General features: G+C 44.0%; 1 protein-coding gene across 1 annotated transcript; it reads right to left on the bottom strand.

Annotated features, from left to right (window-relative positions):
• Nucleotides 1-376: 376 nt before the first annotated feature.
• Nucleotides 377-16,124, bottom strand: dcdc2c (doublecortin domain containing 2C). The gene is made up of 13 exons (XM_008279999.1): nt 15,841-16,124; nt 14,303-14,351; nt 14,071-14,147; nt 13,843-13,974; nt 13,131-13,286; nt 12,945-12,992; nt 10,879-10,918; nt 9,265-9,397; nt 7,242-7,342; nt 6,572-6,700; nt 3,624-3,693; nt 1,509-1,563; nt 377-441 (listed from the first exon to the last, which is right to left on the bottom strand). Exons 1-12 carry the CDS (start codon nt 16,122-16,124, stop codon nt 1,547-1,549), a joined length of 1,236 nt encoding a protein of 411 aa, XP_008278221.1. The 3' UTR covers nt 377-441; nt 1,509-1,546.
• Nucleotides 16,125-17,569: the final 1,445 nt, after the last annotated feature.

The following is a 17,569-nucleotide window of genomic DNA, read 5'->3' as shown; positions in this document are numbered from 1 at the left end:
CAGTGGATTTAATCAGCATAGTAATTCCTCTCCATGGAAAGATAAGTCTCTCTCAAGAGCAGTTACGCCGTCCACTATGCCTGCTGATTAGACACAAGCCCCCCAAAATAATTCATCAGAAAACTGCAAAAAATAATTTATCAAAAGTGCTTCTCACAAAACCCGCTCAGGACCTTTGCTTCTTAATAATTAAACTCTGCAATTAGGCATCTTACCATGCGCTCAGTGTGAGGCTCCATGTAATATTCATAACCATACATAATTATGCAATATATTCACTGAAATAAGAGGCCATATATTCACGGTGGGGCTGTCAAGAGGCAAGACATTTTTATTTGGTTTATAACACTGTTTCATCTTATACATGAGCAGCTGGCTTCTGGAGACAGAAGAGAACGAGGACGTCTGGTCCTTAGCAGTCTGACACTGCGTTCAATGAGTCTGAGAAAGAGAGAACAAGGAAGGGGTTAGAAACAGAGAGAGAGAGAGAAGGCAGCGAGTGGTCCATGGGAACTCCTCATATCAAAGTCCATCCAGTGGACACAACAAAGACGTACCTTAGTGGGATCATACGCTGACCACAGTCGAGACACGACGCACAAAGAGAGAAAAGGCATTAAATTAAAATGGAGTGGAGACAGGGTGCTGTCTCAGGATGCGCCGTATGATAAATTATACATAATGCTCATCCCAGCATGGTAAAGAACTATAAAAAAAATATAGTCCCAAAGCCCTTGATGGTGCCTGAAGCAAATAAGCAACAGCAGCGGTCTGCTGTGGACACACTGTGGACAAGGTTGGCTTTCATCTTGAGACGCAGTTCAAAGCTATGGGCTACGCACAGAACAAACTGGCAATCAAAGCTAATGTGTAACTGGGCAGTGGTGCACTTCACAGAGCCTGTCGTCTCAAGTGCAGCCCAGATCACACGCAGACGCCTCTTTCACATCACAATGGCTGATTTTCAACACGCGGCCTTTGGAACTTATTATTTTTCGCCATGTAAATGTGAGAGAGAGGGACTTATTGCTGGTGGGAGCTGCAGCCGTTTGAAGGCCTCTCATGACATGTATATGATGAAGGAGAAGAAAAGCATACATTTGCCTACAACTTTAGTGTCGTTAACAAAGGCCTCGCTCTGCTTTAGTGACGGCCACCACTGGCTCTCCGCCAGAGCAAGAACTCCACCAGATTGGGGGAATAAAGCGGAGGAAAAACATGCCGTATATTCTGTATCACAAAATGCTATGTAGTGGATTAACATCCATAAAACATGTGATTACAGTAACGATGGTGGAGCTCTTTGTGGAAGGATTTCAGAAGCGTTTGTAATGCTCACAAGTTGTCATAATGTGCTACGCTAACATGGAACATGCTGTATCCCCACATGATTGATGAGCGCTGCTGCGCTCTGTATGGAGCTCCGCTAGGCTGCGTTATGTTTTATGTATTTGGGATTACAAGTTGAATCAGTGAGATATTAATGATATCATTTGTGTTGTACATACCTTTTGAATGAAAGAGATGCAGCTGGAAACGAGAAACGTTACGGTTTCGTTTTACCTGTAAAATAAAAAAAAGAAAATTATTTCTAAACATACAGGAGCCACAGCATCATCTCAAGACGGATTACACGTTCTAACAAACAAAAGCAGTGTTTGTCGTCCGTGTCACACGCCGTTCTTCAAAACAATGACCTTTTAGAATATGACACAGTTTTACTGTCAGTATAATACAGATGTGATTAACATAAATAAGAGTTAAAGTCAAATAGGCGTAAAGGTCGTCACTCAGGACTAGTCCCGGGTCCACGGGGTGATTTACAACAACTTAATTTGACTGTGTGGAGTAATTTATCTGTGACAGAGCGAGCCATGCAACTCTCTGCATGTCGTGCACACATACAGGCAACAATATGCCATGACTGCACACATCTCATATCAGCCCAATCAGTCAAGATGCTTTACAACTTCTGTCAGAGACCCTAACAGTTCTCATAAATTACAGGGCCATTGTACAGGGTGCCAATAACTTTTGAAGGAGAATCTCAGCCAAACTGAACCCACTGGTATCTCTTGCTTTCATGCACACACAAGTCAAGATGGAATAGCCCTGGTAAAGTATATGAAAAAGGCAGGGCAAACACTTTGATGGTAGATTTGCTTTTAGAAAAAGGCCACCTATTTTCACTCTGCTGAAGAAAAAAAAAAAAAAAACACATTCCTTTCAAGGATAAAAACTGTCCCAGATATTGACATTTTGATGCAAAGCAGGTGGCAGGCAGATTTGATTCTGGTAGAGATAACTTGCATTTCCTTTCACATCCCACCTCCCTCCACTCCGGCTCTGAGTCTCCAGTTATGCTTTGCATCTGTGTCATCTGCAGATCCAGTGTGACAGCCAGAGAATATGAGGTATGAATGATGCAGAGCCATTCATAAACAGCAACAACAATATAATGTGATAGGGACAGAAAAATGAGTGTGTGGGCCTCGAGTCGGCGAGCAATAATGTGCTGTGATTCATTTCAGATGCCCCCCGCAGTGCCCATTGATATTCTGCAGGGACATCACGGCCACGTCTGGAGCGTGCGCGGCTGCATCTCGACCTCTTGCGTTATCGATATGAGGATAATTGAAAGAGAACACATGCATGTTCTCAAAAACCATGTGCACATGTATAAAAGCAACATTTAATATGAAGTGCAGTCGGATAACTCGGTGCATATGTGCACGCGTGTGCGTCTGTGTTCCGTCTCGATGGTATGGGCGACACGTGAGTGAGGAGGGGAGCCTGCTGTTAGCGCAGGATGCAGTGATTTTCCTGGTGTCACACTGACAGAGCGAGCCTCAGATTGAAGGGCAGACAGTGATAACCACCTGCAGAGATTCGCATCCCGTTCCATTTAGCCACCTTTGGAATTTTCACCAGGGACAATAGAGAATGCTGGGAAACCGGTGAATGGGCCTCGCAGCCAAAGCCTGTGTTTTGTAGGCAATTAGAATGAAATTGCCTGGACCATCTGAAAGGCACATTCCCCGACAAAGGAGAATGTCAAGTTTACATCATCAACACTATGTTATCTTTTCTCCCTATAATCACGCGTTCGCAGCATTACTTTGTGTTTTTTCAGATGTGTTCTTCTCTAGATCGATCACATAAAAGTCCGACCATGCAATTCTACTTAAAATACAAAGTCATGGGGGGGGGGAGAAAAAATTGGATTTTCATGGTAACAAAGTACGTATCTGTCTCATTCTGTCTGAGTGGCTCCAAATTGCCAACAACATTGGAAATATAAAGAGCGGTGAACAATCCCAGGCTCTCGGCGTGGCACACCTTGATGTGCAGGTGCCTTTAATACCAGAATAAGTCATCTGAGATTGGGGAGGCGAAAAAACCCGCTCAACCAGATGGTCTCCATAAAGCATGGCGTAAAGCTCTCCCAGATGTTGAGAGGTGGTTGCGGATCCGGTGACATGCGATGCGAGGGAGGCACTGGTAATGCAGAGTGTATTAGTGGTCTCTTTATGGGTGCATTAGGTGCTGTGGAGGGGAACGCAGGGGCCGCCGCTGGTGCTGCCAGTGAGCTACTACCAGGCTTTATGCTTTGATGAACCTACCCTTGAAAAGCCGGGACACCCGTGACCGTATTCTGCCGAGCCTGGAAGACACCTCCCTCTCTTTAGCCTCCTGGAAAACATAAATCAGTTTCTCATATCATCATCTAGTCATATTCAATGCATATGCAGCTCTAATCAGTAAATCTGTCAGCTTTTTCCCCTTTCGGTGATATATCAGATTCGTAATACTCTCCCACATATGCAGTAAATCTCTGACAAAGCCTATGTTTCTTAAAAATTCAAAGACGGGGCTCGCGTGAAGTGAGGAACTTCGCTTGAAAACAGACACAGAGAGTGGAGTACCAGTACAGGTGGGGAGGACTCTGTACTGTACTGAAAGCTTCAGTGCACTCCAAAGTGTCATCTCTCTTCTTAGCGCTAAACAGCGGCCTAGACAGGAAGCCAGAATAAATTTCCCCAGTTCATTGTCCCCGCTGAGGACTAGCAGAACATCTCAGTCTGATTAATGGCTGTACACTGTCTAATGAACAGTAATTGAATGGTATAATGCAGCAGGTCCTTAAAAGCCCAGAGGAGTCGTCTTCCTCTGCCGAGCTCTTTGGAAAAGCAAGGCGGTGACATTGTCTCGAGTTGATTATAGTTGACCTTGCATGGGGAGACTAAGGCCTTTGAAATGGCTAACCTAAGCTTCAGGGAATAGGAGCATGGAAAAACAGATGAAAGACAAATGAAATGGACTCGCATTGGAAAAGAAAAGGAATGGATCGATGGGCCGGTCAATAATGATTGGATTTTTTATTACAAAATTCTTAAGAAGAGGAAGACAATTGATCAAACATCCCTAGTTGTATTGGCATTTCTAACAATATTAATTAAGAAAAAATGCTTAGCTGACTGGTTGATAAATCAGCCAATATTGTTAAATCAAAACAAATGATAGTTGTAAACACAACCCCACACCAGTGGGTACAAATCTACCCTTGTCCACATTTCCTCAAAGTGTATGACATCCACCACGCAGGCCGTCGCCAAATCAATCAGCTCCTTAACAGAGTGCACTCTAAAGGAAAACCCAACCTTCAGAGAGCCCAACAAAAGTCAGTCGAGTGATTATAAGAAAAGCTTTGATAAATGTGCATCAAGCTCCGAGCCGTCATCCTTCGCTCTCTACCGCCGAGATAGCCTGCTTTCACTCTCGGCGGACATCTCCACTTGGCAGAGATGCTGAATCTCGTTATTCTTTATTTGGCCCAGACCACACAGGTCAATATCGCATGCATGCCGCCGCCTCACCGGTGTACTGTCTGCAAATGTATTCACTATCTAAATTCAATGCAATAAATCATTTAAAGCTTCAGCTGAAAATGTAATCATGTAATTGAATTTGGTCATCAATATCTACTATATACGCGCACGTATGCGGCGTACGCGGGGCATTTCACAAGCATATATGAGCGCCGGAGTGGGAGGAAATCTGTCTGAACTCAGCTGAAAGTATGAGTCATAGCAGTGCAGTTATCCCTCATTATTATTCACAGCCCTCTAAATGATGAGGTTGCTGACAACGAGACAGCGACAGTCTGTTTGGCCTCAAAGGGAAAAGAGGAGCGAGTGCATGAGAGATGATTAGACTTTAAGTTAGGGAGGTCTCACCTGCACATCTATTATTTCTGGCTTGACAACAACTTTTAAATATGATAATCCTTGAACGTAAAACAAATTAACATTCAGCTACGGCGGGAGGTGTTCTGATTAAAGGTGCTGACAATTTGGGGTAATTTCACTGCAAACAATAATTACTCTTGCTTAAAACACGCTCTGGAACGAGGTTATCGAGTTGACTTTGAACAAAAGTCCTACATTCCTGCTTGTGTCAAATTAAAAACAGCTTCGTGAGACGATTATTGCAAAAAGTAGCTGAGTCCGAGCGGGGATTACTAATATTATTATTTTCCATTATCTAATGGTCATTCCCTACAATCCATAGCCGATCTGAATCAGCAACATCCACGTATGACCAAAAGTGATAAGTAATGAATTAAGCTATTGATGAGGTCTTTAGCCAGGGTCATAACTGGCCCCCAGAAGTCAATAATTATCCCAATAAGAATATCTTTATTGCAAAAGTGCATACGGCAGCAAAATCATCACCACACCAAAACATTCCCCTATGGTGTAATTGCCACTGCTTGAAATTATAGTTTTCATTAAAACGAAATGTTCGAGGTTATTGATTGCTTAAATAAGACTCAATATCTTCTCATTTCAAAGCCGAATGAAATTGCTCGGAATAGTAATATCACCCAACTATTGTGTGCATTCATCACCGTTACACAGCTTCGTACTGCTGTCCCTCGAGGATTATTAGAGCAAAATAAGTGTATTTAAATGAGTGTAATTTCTAGGAACCACGGATCCATGCAAAACATCTGTATACACGGCCCGGGCCCACTTCATCACTGTGAACGTGCACAATAACCAGAGGAAAGGACAGACATCAAAAACAACTGCACAGCGTTATGGGCCTCGGCTTAAACCATAACACTTTTATGATTTTTTTTTAAGCTTGATGCTGTGACATATATAGTATCTGTGGCTACAGCTAAGCTTTCACTGTTCATGCTACATAAAATTGTACCCGGGGCTCAGGTGTCTTTATTCCCATGTCTGCAGTACCGGTACTGCGTCTTGTACCTTTTATTGACTCCCATTGCCCTGAAGAAAGGATGGGCTGGTAAATACACAGTGCCCATTACAGAACCATGGAGACAGAAAAACAGGTTATGCACACATTAGATGGAAGCATAGTAGCTGGAAACAGGTCTGTGTGACCCGCTTACAATTAAGGAAATGATGATTACCATAATTGCTGGTTGAAGCATCTTTATGTGACCTAATCCAAAAGCAAATGAGAAAATTGGACCCAATAATGAAGTCGAAATGAACTGAATGCGAAACTACATGAAATGTATAATAAGGGTGCTTACATCCTTCCTGGAATCCGCAAACAACGACCTGTGCAGACACAAGTTATCGGAATCGTGGAGGGAGGCCTTGCAGAGACTCGCAGAAGAACTCCCATCTTCATACTCCTCTTCAACTATCTTGGCCTCAACCTGCAGGAAGAGGAAAAAAAAAACCAAGAAGATCCCCCTCGGCTCACACTGTACTGTACTGCTGTATTGATTTTGCAATATTTATATATTTATGTAGCTTGTTCTACTGAGCATTCACGGCCCTTATTCAGAGTAGAAGATGATATTATACTGTACGGGAAGTGTATTCTTGATTCTGTTTGAAGCTGAAGAACATGCAGAGAGGTAATGGATGGGAAATGAAGGAGAAGCTGCTCAAGCTGCCTTCGTGACCGTCATCTAACCGTTTCACTTTACACAAAACGTGAGCAGCGATCATCAACTTTTATCTTTCAGTTTGTCTCCAACGACAGCGAGCTGTAAAAATCACTGATTAATACAGTTAATAACATACTGTGAAGCTAAATGGAATTAGCCAACGTGGGGCCTCTGTATGTTTATCTATTGTGCTTTTAGACTGGAATCAATCCTTTCTTCCTGTGTGATAAACAGGCAGAGCTGCTCACAGACTGTATACTAAAGACCTCATCAGGCTGCAGTGCACTATGGGATTGTCTTTTACCTGATCAATTGGCAGGTCCACCTTCAACTGGCGCTCTTCCTGCACCTCCGCTGCTCCTGCCATCTCACTTCTTTTGTTTTGTGCATTGAACACGCTGCCCTCTGAGAAAAGTGATTAATCACAATTACCTCATCTGCTGGCAGTCGCCGCCTCATTCTTCTGCACACATACACCCTCTCTCCCTCTCTCTCTCTATACCCTTCCATCCCTCACTGCCCTCCTGTCCTCTCCCTTTTCCTCTCCTGTTCAACTTCACAAGAGATCAATGTTGCTGTCAAGCCATTTATTTATTTAGAGTGGTCCCACAGACGAAAGGGCCACTGAAAGCCACAGCTGCCCTGCCACAAATATGGCCAGCCAGCGTGAACTTTGGGTCCCAGGTTACATCTCGACAGTGACAGGCTGCTCTTGATGCATGTGGGGAATAGCTCATAGCGCCGCGTCGTCGCACTGTTTCTCCCTTGTAAACAAATTCCTTTTTGTCTGCGGCTGCTAGATCTGATACAAGGAGGCATGTGAATAATGAAACACACTATTGAGCCTGAATCGACTTCAAATGCCTTAAGTAATTTAATCTAAATAATAAATACCCGTGCATGGCAGAGTAATCAGTGATAAGACTAAAGAACAACATACAGAAAAAATACACTCGGTTCATATGTTTAGCTCAAAGAGGCAATTATACAGCTACACAGCATATTGACTTCATCTATTGTTGTTTTTTTTAGCCGAGCATTACTTTTGGGTCTGATGCTCGACTCGGTTCTATTACGAAAAAGGCAAAATGATGAAAGACGAGCATACAGCTCTGATCCTTCACCAGATGATGCCTGTGTATACCCAGAGCCTGTATGGAGAGATCTAAGAGGTGATTTGGTCATAAAGAAGATGCAATACTTACCTTGTGGGACTTTGGTTGATAACCTTGTTACAGATCAAGTGTCCAGAGTGAGAGCAACACTCTAGTCTGACTACAAACAGCAGGATCATGAGGTGAAAGTGTAAAAGTGCCTTCTACCTAACCATGTCAGCCATTTTATTTCTTATTTATATAATTGTGAGAACTAACCTATGGATGCTGTAATACCAGGTTATGTTATATGTGCTGCTGGATGAGGCTTATGACTATGCTGCTGTGCACAGATGGTCAAACAAACATCAGCAAATGCACAACTAGAGAGAGAGAAAGCAAATACAGTCTATAAGTGACATACTGAGTATAAGGAGAGGTTTTTTTTTAACCGTTACGATCTTTTGTTATTTAAGATTAATAACTTACTAACATTTTGACGAGAGCATTGTGTTTTGCCGTACATCGTTAACGAGGCTTACAAATTCAACAAAAAGACCGGATTGAATTTATGGTAAATGGTAAATGGACTGTCCTTATATAACACTTCTCTACCTTAACGGCACTCAGAGCGCTTTACAACGTGTTTCTCATTCATCCATTCATACACCAATGGTGACGGAGCTGCCATGCAAGCTGCTGCCTGCCATTGGGAGCAACTTAAGGTTCAGTGTCTTGCCCAAGGACACTTGGACTTGTGAAGGCGGGGGATTGAACCGCTAACCTTACGATCAGAGAACAACCACTCCACCACCTGAGCCACTGCCACAATTTATCTATGATTTAAGCTTCCCAGAATGTGTCTGAGCTCTTGTCCTGATTAACATTCACAGAAAAGAGTTGCTTTCAAAGAGCTGTGTTTGGACTTTAAAGAACAGGTGAAGAAAAGTGAGGCTCCTCCACCTGCCAATGATGTTCAGTATTCCCACCACACATTAGACCTACACAAACAGAGGAATGTATAATGATGCGCCCTCCCCACGTGAAGCCCTGCACTCGCACACCCATGCCGTACACAAACTCATACATATAGATATAAATGTGTCTGTAAGAGCCAACAGGCTTTTTTCCTATCATCATAGCAGGGAAAAAAAAAAAACAGTGTGAGGCGAGGGGGGCTGGAGAGAGAGAGCGGGAGAGCAGGAGACATTTGTACAGAAACGCTCTGCTTACCCCCCGTCGAGAAGAGACCTGGGTTTCTGGACACCTGCCTCTGTTGTTTGGTTGTCTCTGGCTTGGCTGTGTGTTTCTTCATCTGGCCCCTGGCTGTGTGCTCAAGGTCTTCTCTAAAGCCGGTATGAGCAAACTGCACGGAGAGACAAAAGGGAGGAGGAAAAAAAAACACAAACAGGGGCACAGATTAAGGCATTTTTCCTCAGATATATCAGCGATTCATCACCGACTCTTTGCTTGTTTTGTAAAGAGAAAGAAGAAGAAAGACAACACGATGGGGAAACTTGTTTCCCCTCTCTTTTCTCTTTTTTACATTTTCCATTGACCTCAATTTTTCATGAGCTGATATGTTTTGTAGCTCCCCTGCTACTCCTACTGTATTGAATTCATCTGGTTCCAATACAACCAGTGCACAACCTATCAATCACTGGGGAGCGTGGCAAACTAATCATTTATTGATGAAATGGGGCAGCCATGAATTTCTAACTGCATTTGTCTTATTTATCAAGCCAGATCAAACAATGAAAATCCAAACAAGCTTAAAGGGAAAGGGAGGGAGTTGTAGGGAATAACTTATTCTTCAGCAGCAGACAGCAGAAGGTTATTGATGGAGAGGGGAGGAAAGAAAAAAAAAGTGGTTTGGGACTTAGTTGCATGGTGGGAGAGCGAAGGAGCGAGAGAGGAAGGGAAGAAAAAGAGAGCGAGCAGTGGGGAGAGTTCAGAGTGATGTTCAGACAGCAAGGTACACATCTGAATTAATGCTTCCACAAAAGGCAATTTTCTCCTCACAGGCTCCTCATCCCCTCTGTAGGTAGCAAGGTGAGCTATGTCTCCCTTACAGAGAATGAGAGAAGCAGACACACAGAGTGGAAGAGAGCAGACTTAATGTTTCTTTTCAGCAACAGTGCTCTTTACTGCAGGATCCCTGGGCTGGCTCGGGGGATGGTGTAGTGATCTCAGGCTTCCACCAGAATACACTTCTGGCAATGGTGTTTGCAAGCTCACTAACATGGAGTCTGGGGAATAGCAGCGTTGTTTCTTCACTTGTTTGCTTTCTTTAATGCAGAGGCAAAGTCTGTTGATATTCTTTTGAATTTCTACAGCCGTTAGTGGGCCGAGGGAGAAAAATAAAACAACAAAAGAGTGAAGTTTGCCTGGTAGATTCGGCGAAGGAGGGTTGAAACAGAGTTCACGTTCTAGCGCTGTAGTGTCCACATCCACATGAGATCAAAGGCAGAAAAAAAAAAAAAGCAGTGGCACTGTCGCAGCAGTCGGCTGCTAATTCGGTTTCGTAACCTCATTCCATCTGTGAGTGATGTGAAACAACGTCGAGATAAAGTTCAAAATCAAACCACATCTGGGCAATCAAAAATTGAACAGCTTGTTTTCCGTGTCGACACCCTGGTGGTGAGATGTAAATAGATAATATTTAAATCCACAAAGTTGAATCGAGACTGCTCTCACTCGGGGAGAGTGGTGACGAGGGCGCCGGGGAGGGGAAGGCGGAGGACGAGGGGTGCCGCAGAGCCAGGAGAGTACAGTGTAAGTAGCAGCGCGACGGTGGAAAAGCTGAGGTCATCCAGCCTCTCGTTCTGCATTACATATCTACAGTACCGTCTCCGGTGGGAGCAGACAACTGTGTGTATCAGGAGGCCCCAGAGAGAGAGAGAGAGGCGCACATAGAGAAAGAGAGTCCTAGAGTTAGTGTGAAGGGGGCTCAGGGGGGCCGAGCAGCAAGTAATCTGTGGCCCTCTCAAGTGGCAGAGAACAGGAGTCAACAAGAGGACACTGTGATACGATAGCCAGGGGAAAATGTGGGTCGCAAACAATTGGGCTGACCAGCCTCCAGCCATACTGACTGTGGTATCAGCAGGAGCCACTCCCAGGGCCGGGTCCTCGGCGAGCAGACATGCTGGCAGCAGCAAGGGGGGGCAAAGTTTTCCTCTGGGCATTGCCACTTCCCCTAACCAATGAGATCATACATGAAAAGCAGAGGAACAGGGAGCAGCAGCAAATCACGGCTGATGTCAGGCAGTGCAGCTATTAAAGGTTTAGTCAGCCGTTCTGGGCTGTTCTAACAGGACGCTCCATGTACAGAACGGCTTTACTGCTCAGTCTAATTACTATAATATCAAAGCAAGCTGGCTGATGCGCACGATTATTCTCTTTTGCTCTTTGCGTTCCTCTCTCTCCTATTAATCTTCTCTTTATGCCATGTCTACCTCAAAAGTTTCTACCTCATCATGTCCGTAAACACCTAACTCAGCATATACGCCTGCTTCCAATGGGAACACGGCGTGCAGGGGAGTTTCGATATTACACTCTGCAGAGCCGTCACTTTAGTCGGTGGCTGCTCCAGACCAGATGTCCCATTCAGCGGTGCAGAAACGCTCCACCGCTGGTGCAGACAGGACAGGACGCACACCGCTCACATACAGTGAGGTTGCAGGAGCAAGGTTACATTTTACACGGCCTCGGTGGGCATGTTTAAAGCTTCTTTTTACGGGCGTTTCAAACCAGACTGCTGTTGTTTTGTGAGGTCAAACTGAAATTAATGATGGACATGACCCTATAAACGTATGTGTAATCAGTAAGCTAAACAGCCCACAGATCTAGGGAGAGCGGGTAATTTTTTGTCACATGCGTCTTTTCCCCTCCGAGAGGTTCTTATTAACCGGTCAGATCATGTGTACAAATTCACGAGGGATCGGACACAGAGGCGAGGAAAGTGAAAGTGGGTAGCATCACGCCTAGTGAATGTCTAATACTACAATGAGCTGGGAGATGCAAAACGCAGCCATAGCTCTGTCTCTGTCTCCACCTCATGGCACTAAGTGAAATGACAAAGGCTTGGCAGCTTATTACCTAATGCCTCAGTTAAACCAGGTCTGATAAGAACACGCTCTCATCTCATCTCAGCACCAGCGTTTAAACTCACTCTGATAAATTACTAATAAATATCCACCTTATTTTTGAATGTAAAGGTAGCCGACCACAGACACAGCCAGAGATGAGGCGAGGAGCATTTTTCTCCATCTAAAAAAAAATTGGCATCTGCCACAGCATTGTCATCTTTCATGGTTAGAAAAATCAGATGTCAGACATCTCTCACTGGGGGCCCCGCCGCCACCTCAACCTGCTGAGTGGGCATGTTCTCATCTTCACCGTGTGATTTGGTGTTCATCTCGGGCCCACAGCAGCGCAATCCTCATATGGATTCAAAGCATTTCACTGTCTACTTAATCACAATACAAATTGTCCCGGTTCTGGTCTGAATAAGAGATTTTTTTTTTTTTTGTTTTCAGTGAGTGAAGTCCCCTCGGTGCATATGATCTGTCTATGAGGCTCACTGCACTTGATCAAGTGGGCCAGCCTGTCTCTGTGGGGATTACCCATCAAAGTGGAAAGCAACGGTAACTCAATGCCTCCTGCAGACAGTGATTGATGATAGCGCTGTTTCATAACGAATTGCGCCCCCACAACAAGTCTCACACGTGGGAAATGTTAATTGAAATGCTGTGTGTGCAAAGATACGCTTTTCAACTGTGATTCTACCGAGGTGTTACGGCAATAAACTGGAGGGAATATAGGAGGAGCAATGCAACAATTTCGCACGTTGCAAGAAAGTGAACAACTGCACAACTAGATGGCAAACCGCATTCGGCTCTGAAGCACTTACCATATCCTTTGCATGTCTTTTGTTTCTCAGAGCGGGCCGGGTGTCTTGGCTGCAAGGAAGAGAAGGAAACCAATATTGACAAACACATTGTCTCATTCCTTTTTACACAACAAAACGAGGTTCCAGTGTTTATTCTATATATATATAAAACATACATTTTATAGACAGAAGATTACAGGCCTCATACCCTTCAATCGCGTCGTTTCTCTTTACTAATTCCCTGCAGGGGACGCACCGGTCGTACGGGAGGGCTTTAAACTTTTCTGCACCAACTGCAACATAGTGCTGGTTGTTCTCCAGCTCAGTGGGACCGCAGACGGGCCGTCCGTCTAATGTGCAAAGCCTGGGAACTCACATAAAGAAACACCACCATCTGGAGCAATGCTTAGCGACTGTTTCAGCTGTGCTTGATAAAAGTATTGTGGATATGTGTCAAATACTGATGGATAAATTTAATATTAGCAGACTGTTAAAAATCCATTAAAGCAGTGTTTTCTTAACAAGCAGTTCTGAATGAATTACACTGTACACATCGCGGCCCGACATGGTTCCAGTCGCTAATTAATTAGAAGCATTCTTCCACTCTTCTTGCCAGATAAAATTTTTGTTTAATTTAAATGAACTGGAAAGTCACATTTACCAGTCTAGTGAAACAAGAGGAGCTGAATCACAACCCACAGCAGGAAACTGTCTTTGATTAACCACATTTCTTTGCAAAACCCGATATAGGATGTTATGTTTGTCAGGATTCCTAGTATAGTTGAAGGAAAAAAAGCACAAGTATGTGTTCCCTCCACTCTGATCCTTGCTCCTTAATACATAAAACTACGTGTTACGTCTTTAGTGGTACAAAACTAATTAAAAACTCACAGTCATAATGCACTGATGTAGGACGTTACCTGTAAACAGCACCAGTACGAAGACGCACTTTCTCCGTCACCATGGCTAAAACGTTCTCCCAGCTTCTACGAGTATACTTTGGGATTCTTATTCGGACCGGAGAAGCCAGGACGTCCCCGTTGGTAAAAACACTACGAGACACAAGACCCAGAGATCAATATAAAACCCTGTTTGTTTGTTTTTTGCATAGTGGAAAAATGTGCATTTGGCTTGAAATCCGTACTCACTGTATGGTGTAAGACTCGTCAGCAAATCTCTCCCAGCGAGCAGAAACGACTATTTTACTGTGAGCAACAGGTTGAATCTGAAGAAGAAGAAACGATGTGCTACTGGAGACTTAACTGGACTTTATGTTTGATTCTGGTTCGGGGCAACTCTGGTAAATGTGATGATTTTTGCACATAAAAAAAGTACGATTTCATCATTTTGAGTGTAAATAAACACAAAAACTCAGCTTACGTGTTCTTGCTTCTTCCTCTGCGGCTTCTTGGTTGTTATCTCACAATAGCTGGAGGGCATAAAAAAATCATGTGCGACACAATTAGGCTTCAGGTGCTACGTGGAAACTCTGACGAACTGATGGTCTATAAATACACGAGGCATGTCCAGATCTGACCGAACTGATTAGAAATGAAGGTGGCACTTCAGCTTAGCATTGTAGTAGACTAGTGGTTAAGACAACACATTGAACATCACAGCAAACTAACAGCCGGCTCTAAACCCACAGTTACGCTTTATTTAACATGTAAATGGGTCATTCAACCCTTTAGCACTTGAGTTAATGAAACTGACTCACTGGACACATTTTAAGGTCTATGGGGCACCAGTTTAGCCATGTTTTCACCCAACAAAAGAAGCAAAACTTCAGAATCTGAGCACCTGAAGGAGCCCATTGGCCCATGGTGGAACATTTTCTCATAGCTGTAAACCCAAAGTTAGACTTAATTTAACCAGTAAATGTGGCTCACTCAAGCCTTAAGCACCTGTGTTATGGAAACTGACTTACTAGACATAGTTTAAAGACTATGGAGCACCAACTTAGCCAAAGAAGCAAACATGACAGAAAACCCAAGAATCTGAGCACCTGAAGGAGCCCACTGGTCCATGGTGGAGCCCCTCCTCATGGCTGTAAACCCAAAGTTAGACTTAATTTAACCAGAAACTGTGGGTCCCTTAACCTTTAACGACCTGTGTTATGGAAACTCACTTACCAGACATAGTTTAAAGACTATGGAGCACCAACTTAGCCAAAGAAGCAAACATGACAGAAAACCCAAGAATCTGAGCACCTAAAGGAGCCCATTGGTCCATGGTGGAGCCCCTCCTCATGACTGGAAACCCAAAGTTAGACTTAATTTAACCAGTAAATGTAGGCTATTCAACCCTTAAGCACTTGTTTTATTAAAACGGACTTACTAGATATATTTTAAAGACTACGGAGCACCAACTTAGCCAAATTTTCACCCAACAAATGAAGCAAACATTACAAAAAAAACCAAAGTTAGACTTAATTTGACCTTTAAATGTAGGCTATTCAACCCTTAAACACTTGTTTCATTAAAACGGACTTACTAGATATATTTTAAAGACTATGGGGCACCAGTTTAGCCAAATTTCACCCACTCCAGAATTTCAGCACCTTATGGAGCCACTGGTCCATGGTGGAGCCTCTCCTCATGACTGGAAACCCAAAGTTAAACATAATTTAACCAGTGAATGTGGGTCACTCAACCTTTAAGCACTTGTTTTAATGAAACTGACCTACTAGACATATTTTAAAGACTATGGAGCACCAGTTTAGCCAAATTTTCACCCAACAAAAGAAGCAAACATCACCAAAAACTCAAGTATCTGAGCAGGAGGCCCACAGGCCCACATCGAAGCCTCGGCCTCGGGTGGAACTCCTCCCCGGACAAGGTGAGCTGACCTCCCGGCTACATTGCTAACCCACACCCGCCAACAACCAGACCAAAAAAAAAGCTAAACAGGACACCTACTCCAGCTTCTTGAACTGCTCGTTTCCAGCCGCCACATACACGCTGCCGTGCTTCAGCTCGTCCATGTGCTGGACCCGGTGGCCCTGCCGGGGCGTGTACAGCCTCCGGACGGCCCCGAACGGAGCCTCGATGGTTCTGGTCAGAAAGGTCAAAAAGCCGTCAAAGGTCGACAGCTGCCGCGGGTTCACGACCAGTTTCCTTCCGGGGAAGAAAGCGTCGCCGTTCCTGTAGACGATGATGGTTTTAGTCGGCGGTAAATCCCCTCTGCCCGCCGGACGGGGCATCGTTTTACGGTTAGCAAGCAGCGGCCGTTAACGACGAAACCAACCGTTCGGCGTCAAAAGTCCAAATGAGTCACAGGCAGCTGGTGTCCGGACACGTAACTGGAGATAGCATCTGATATGGAACCCAGTTCTTCCGCATGAGAGGTGTGGAATCAAGAAACGCATCCACCATGTCGCCTGTTGTTGTGGTTGTTGTTGTTGTTTGCGTCTTCTGTGTAGCTAACGTTCATTTACGACTTGAACCTGGAGGGTTTCCAAGGCAACCAGTCAGCTGATATTACAGCAGCAGCGGTTTAAATGTGGGCCTGTAGCTCTCATCTAATTAGCTAGAGTCGTGGCGATATCAAATTCCCATTCCTGTGCTGAAATGTATTATTTCTTTCCTCTACACACTGGACACCGCAATTAAAGGATCCAGCAGACCTAGATGTTCTGGTTCAGCAGACCTAGATGTCCTGGTTCAGCAGACCTAGATGTCCTGGTTCAGCAGACCTAGATGTCCTGGTTCTGAAGGGTGAAGTTGTACAGAATCTGCATCATGTGCTAGAACACTGCATTTTGTTTTGTTTCGCATAACCTCTGATTGCAATAAATAATGTAGATCATTTGACAGCAGTTGGACTCTGCAGCAAAAACAAACAACAAAAAAAGTTGCGTCCTGCACCATCAAAGTGATCTGGGACATCTTTGACATGGGTTTGTTCCACCAATATAAGATTATTTACCTCTAACTTATCAAAATGTAATCTGTCCTTGTTGTATTTGTCTGTGTATTATTATATGCAGATGTTCTTGAAATACACACAGATGTTGCACAACAAAGCCACGTGAACCAGCAGGCCTGGTTTACGCTTCCCCAACCTCTTTGTCCACGCCCTCTGCTAGAATCCATTAAATTATATTGCACTACACGACTAAAGATATGAGATCTAAGATGTTTTATCTGATTTTTCTCTATACATTATGTACACCTCACACCTCTGATTCAATTTCTTCACACAATCATGAAAAACTGTATCCTTTAGCGAAAATTTGAGTCCAGCACAAATTAAAACTCAATACTACGGTGCAAATTAGATTTCCGCTTCCAAGGAGGGTTTAGAAGTGGATATAACATCAGAGACACGGTGTCCGTTTCATGCTCTGCGGCCATATCTCCCATTCGCAGGTCTTTTTCACCACAGATTGTCTCCCTCTGCACTGCTGAGACGGAGCTGTCCAAACTGCTTACTACTAAGGTAACCAGAGATTGCACCAACAATGGCACCTAATTGGTTTATGCCAGACAACTCCTGGTCAATTAAATGCATAATTCATCCCAGCATTAATTATTCATTTCTTAAGGGACTGGTGCTGTGCTTTATTAGGAGAAATGCATCATGCATATTCAAATTCCTCGTCTTAGAGGGACGCGATAGGATATCATCTCAGCTGGGATGCCCGTC

Source organism: Stegastes partitus, unplaced genomic scaffold, assembly GCF_000690725.1.
Source record: "Stegastes partitus isolate 25-593 unplaced genomic scaffold, Stegastes_partitus-1.0.2 Scaffold178, whole genome shotgun sequence".
In the NCBI taxonomy this organism is placed as follows: domain Eukaryota; kingdom Metazoa; phylum Chordata; class Actinopteri; family Pomacentridae; genus Stegastes; species Stegastes partitus.
This window is presented reverse-complemented; position numbering and strand designations above follow the sequence as displayed.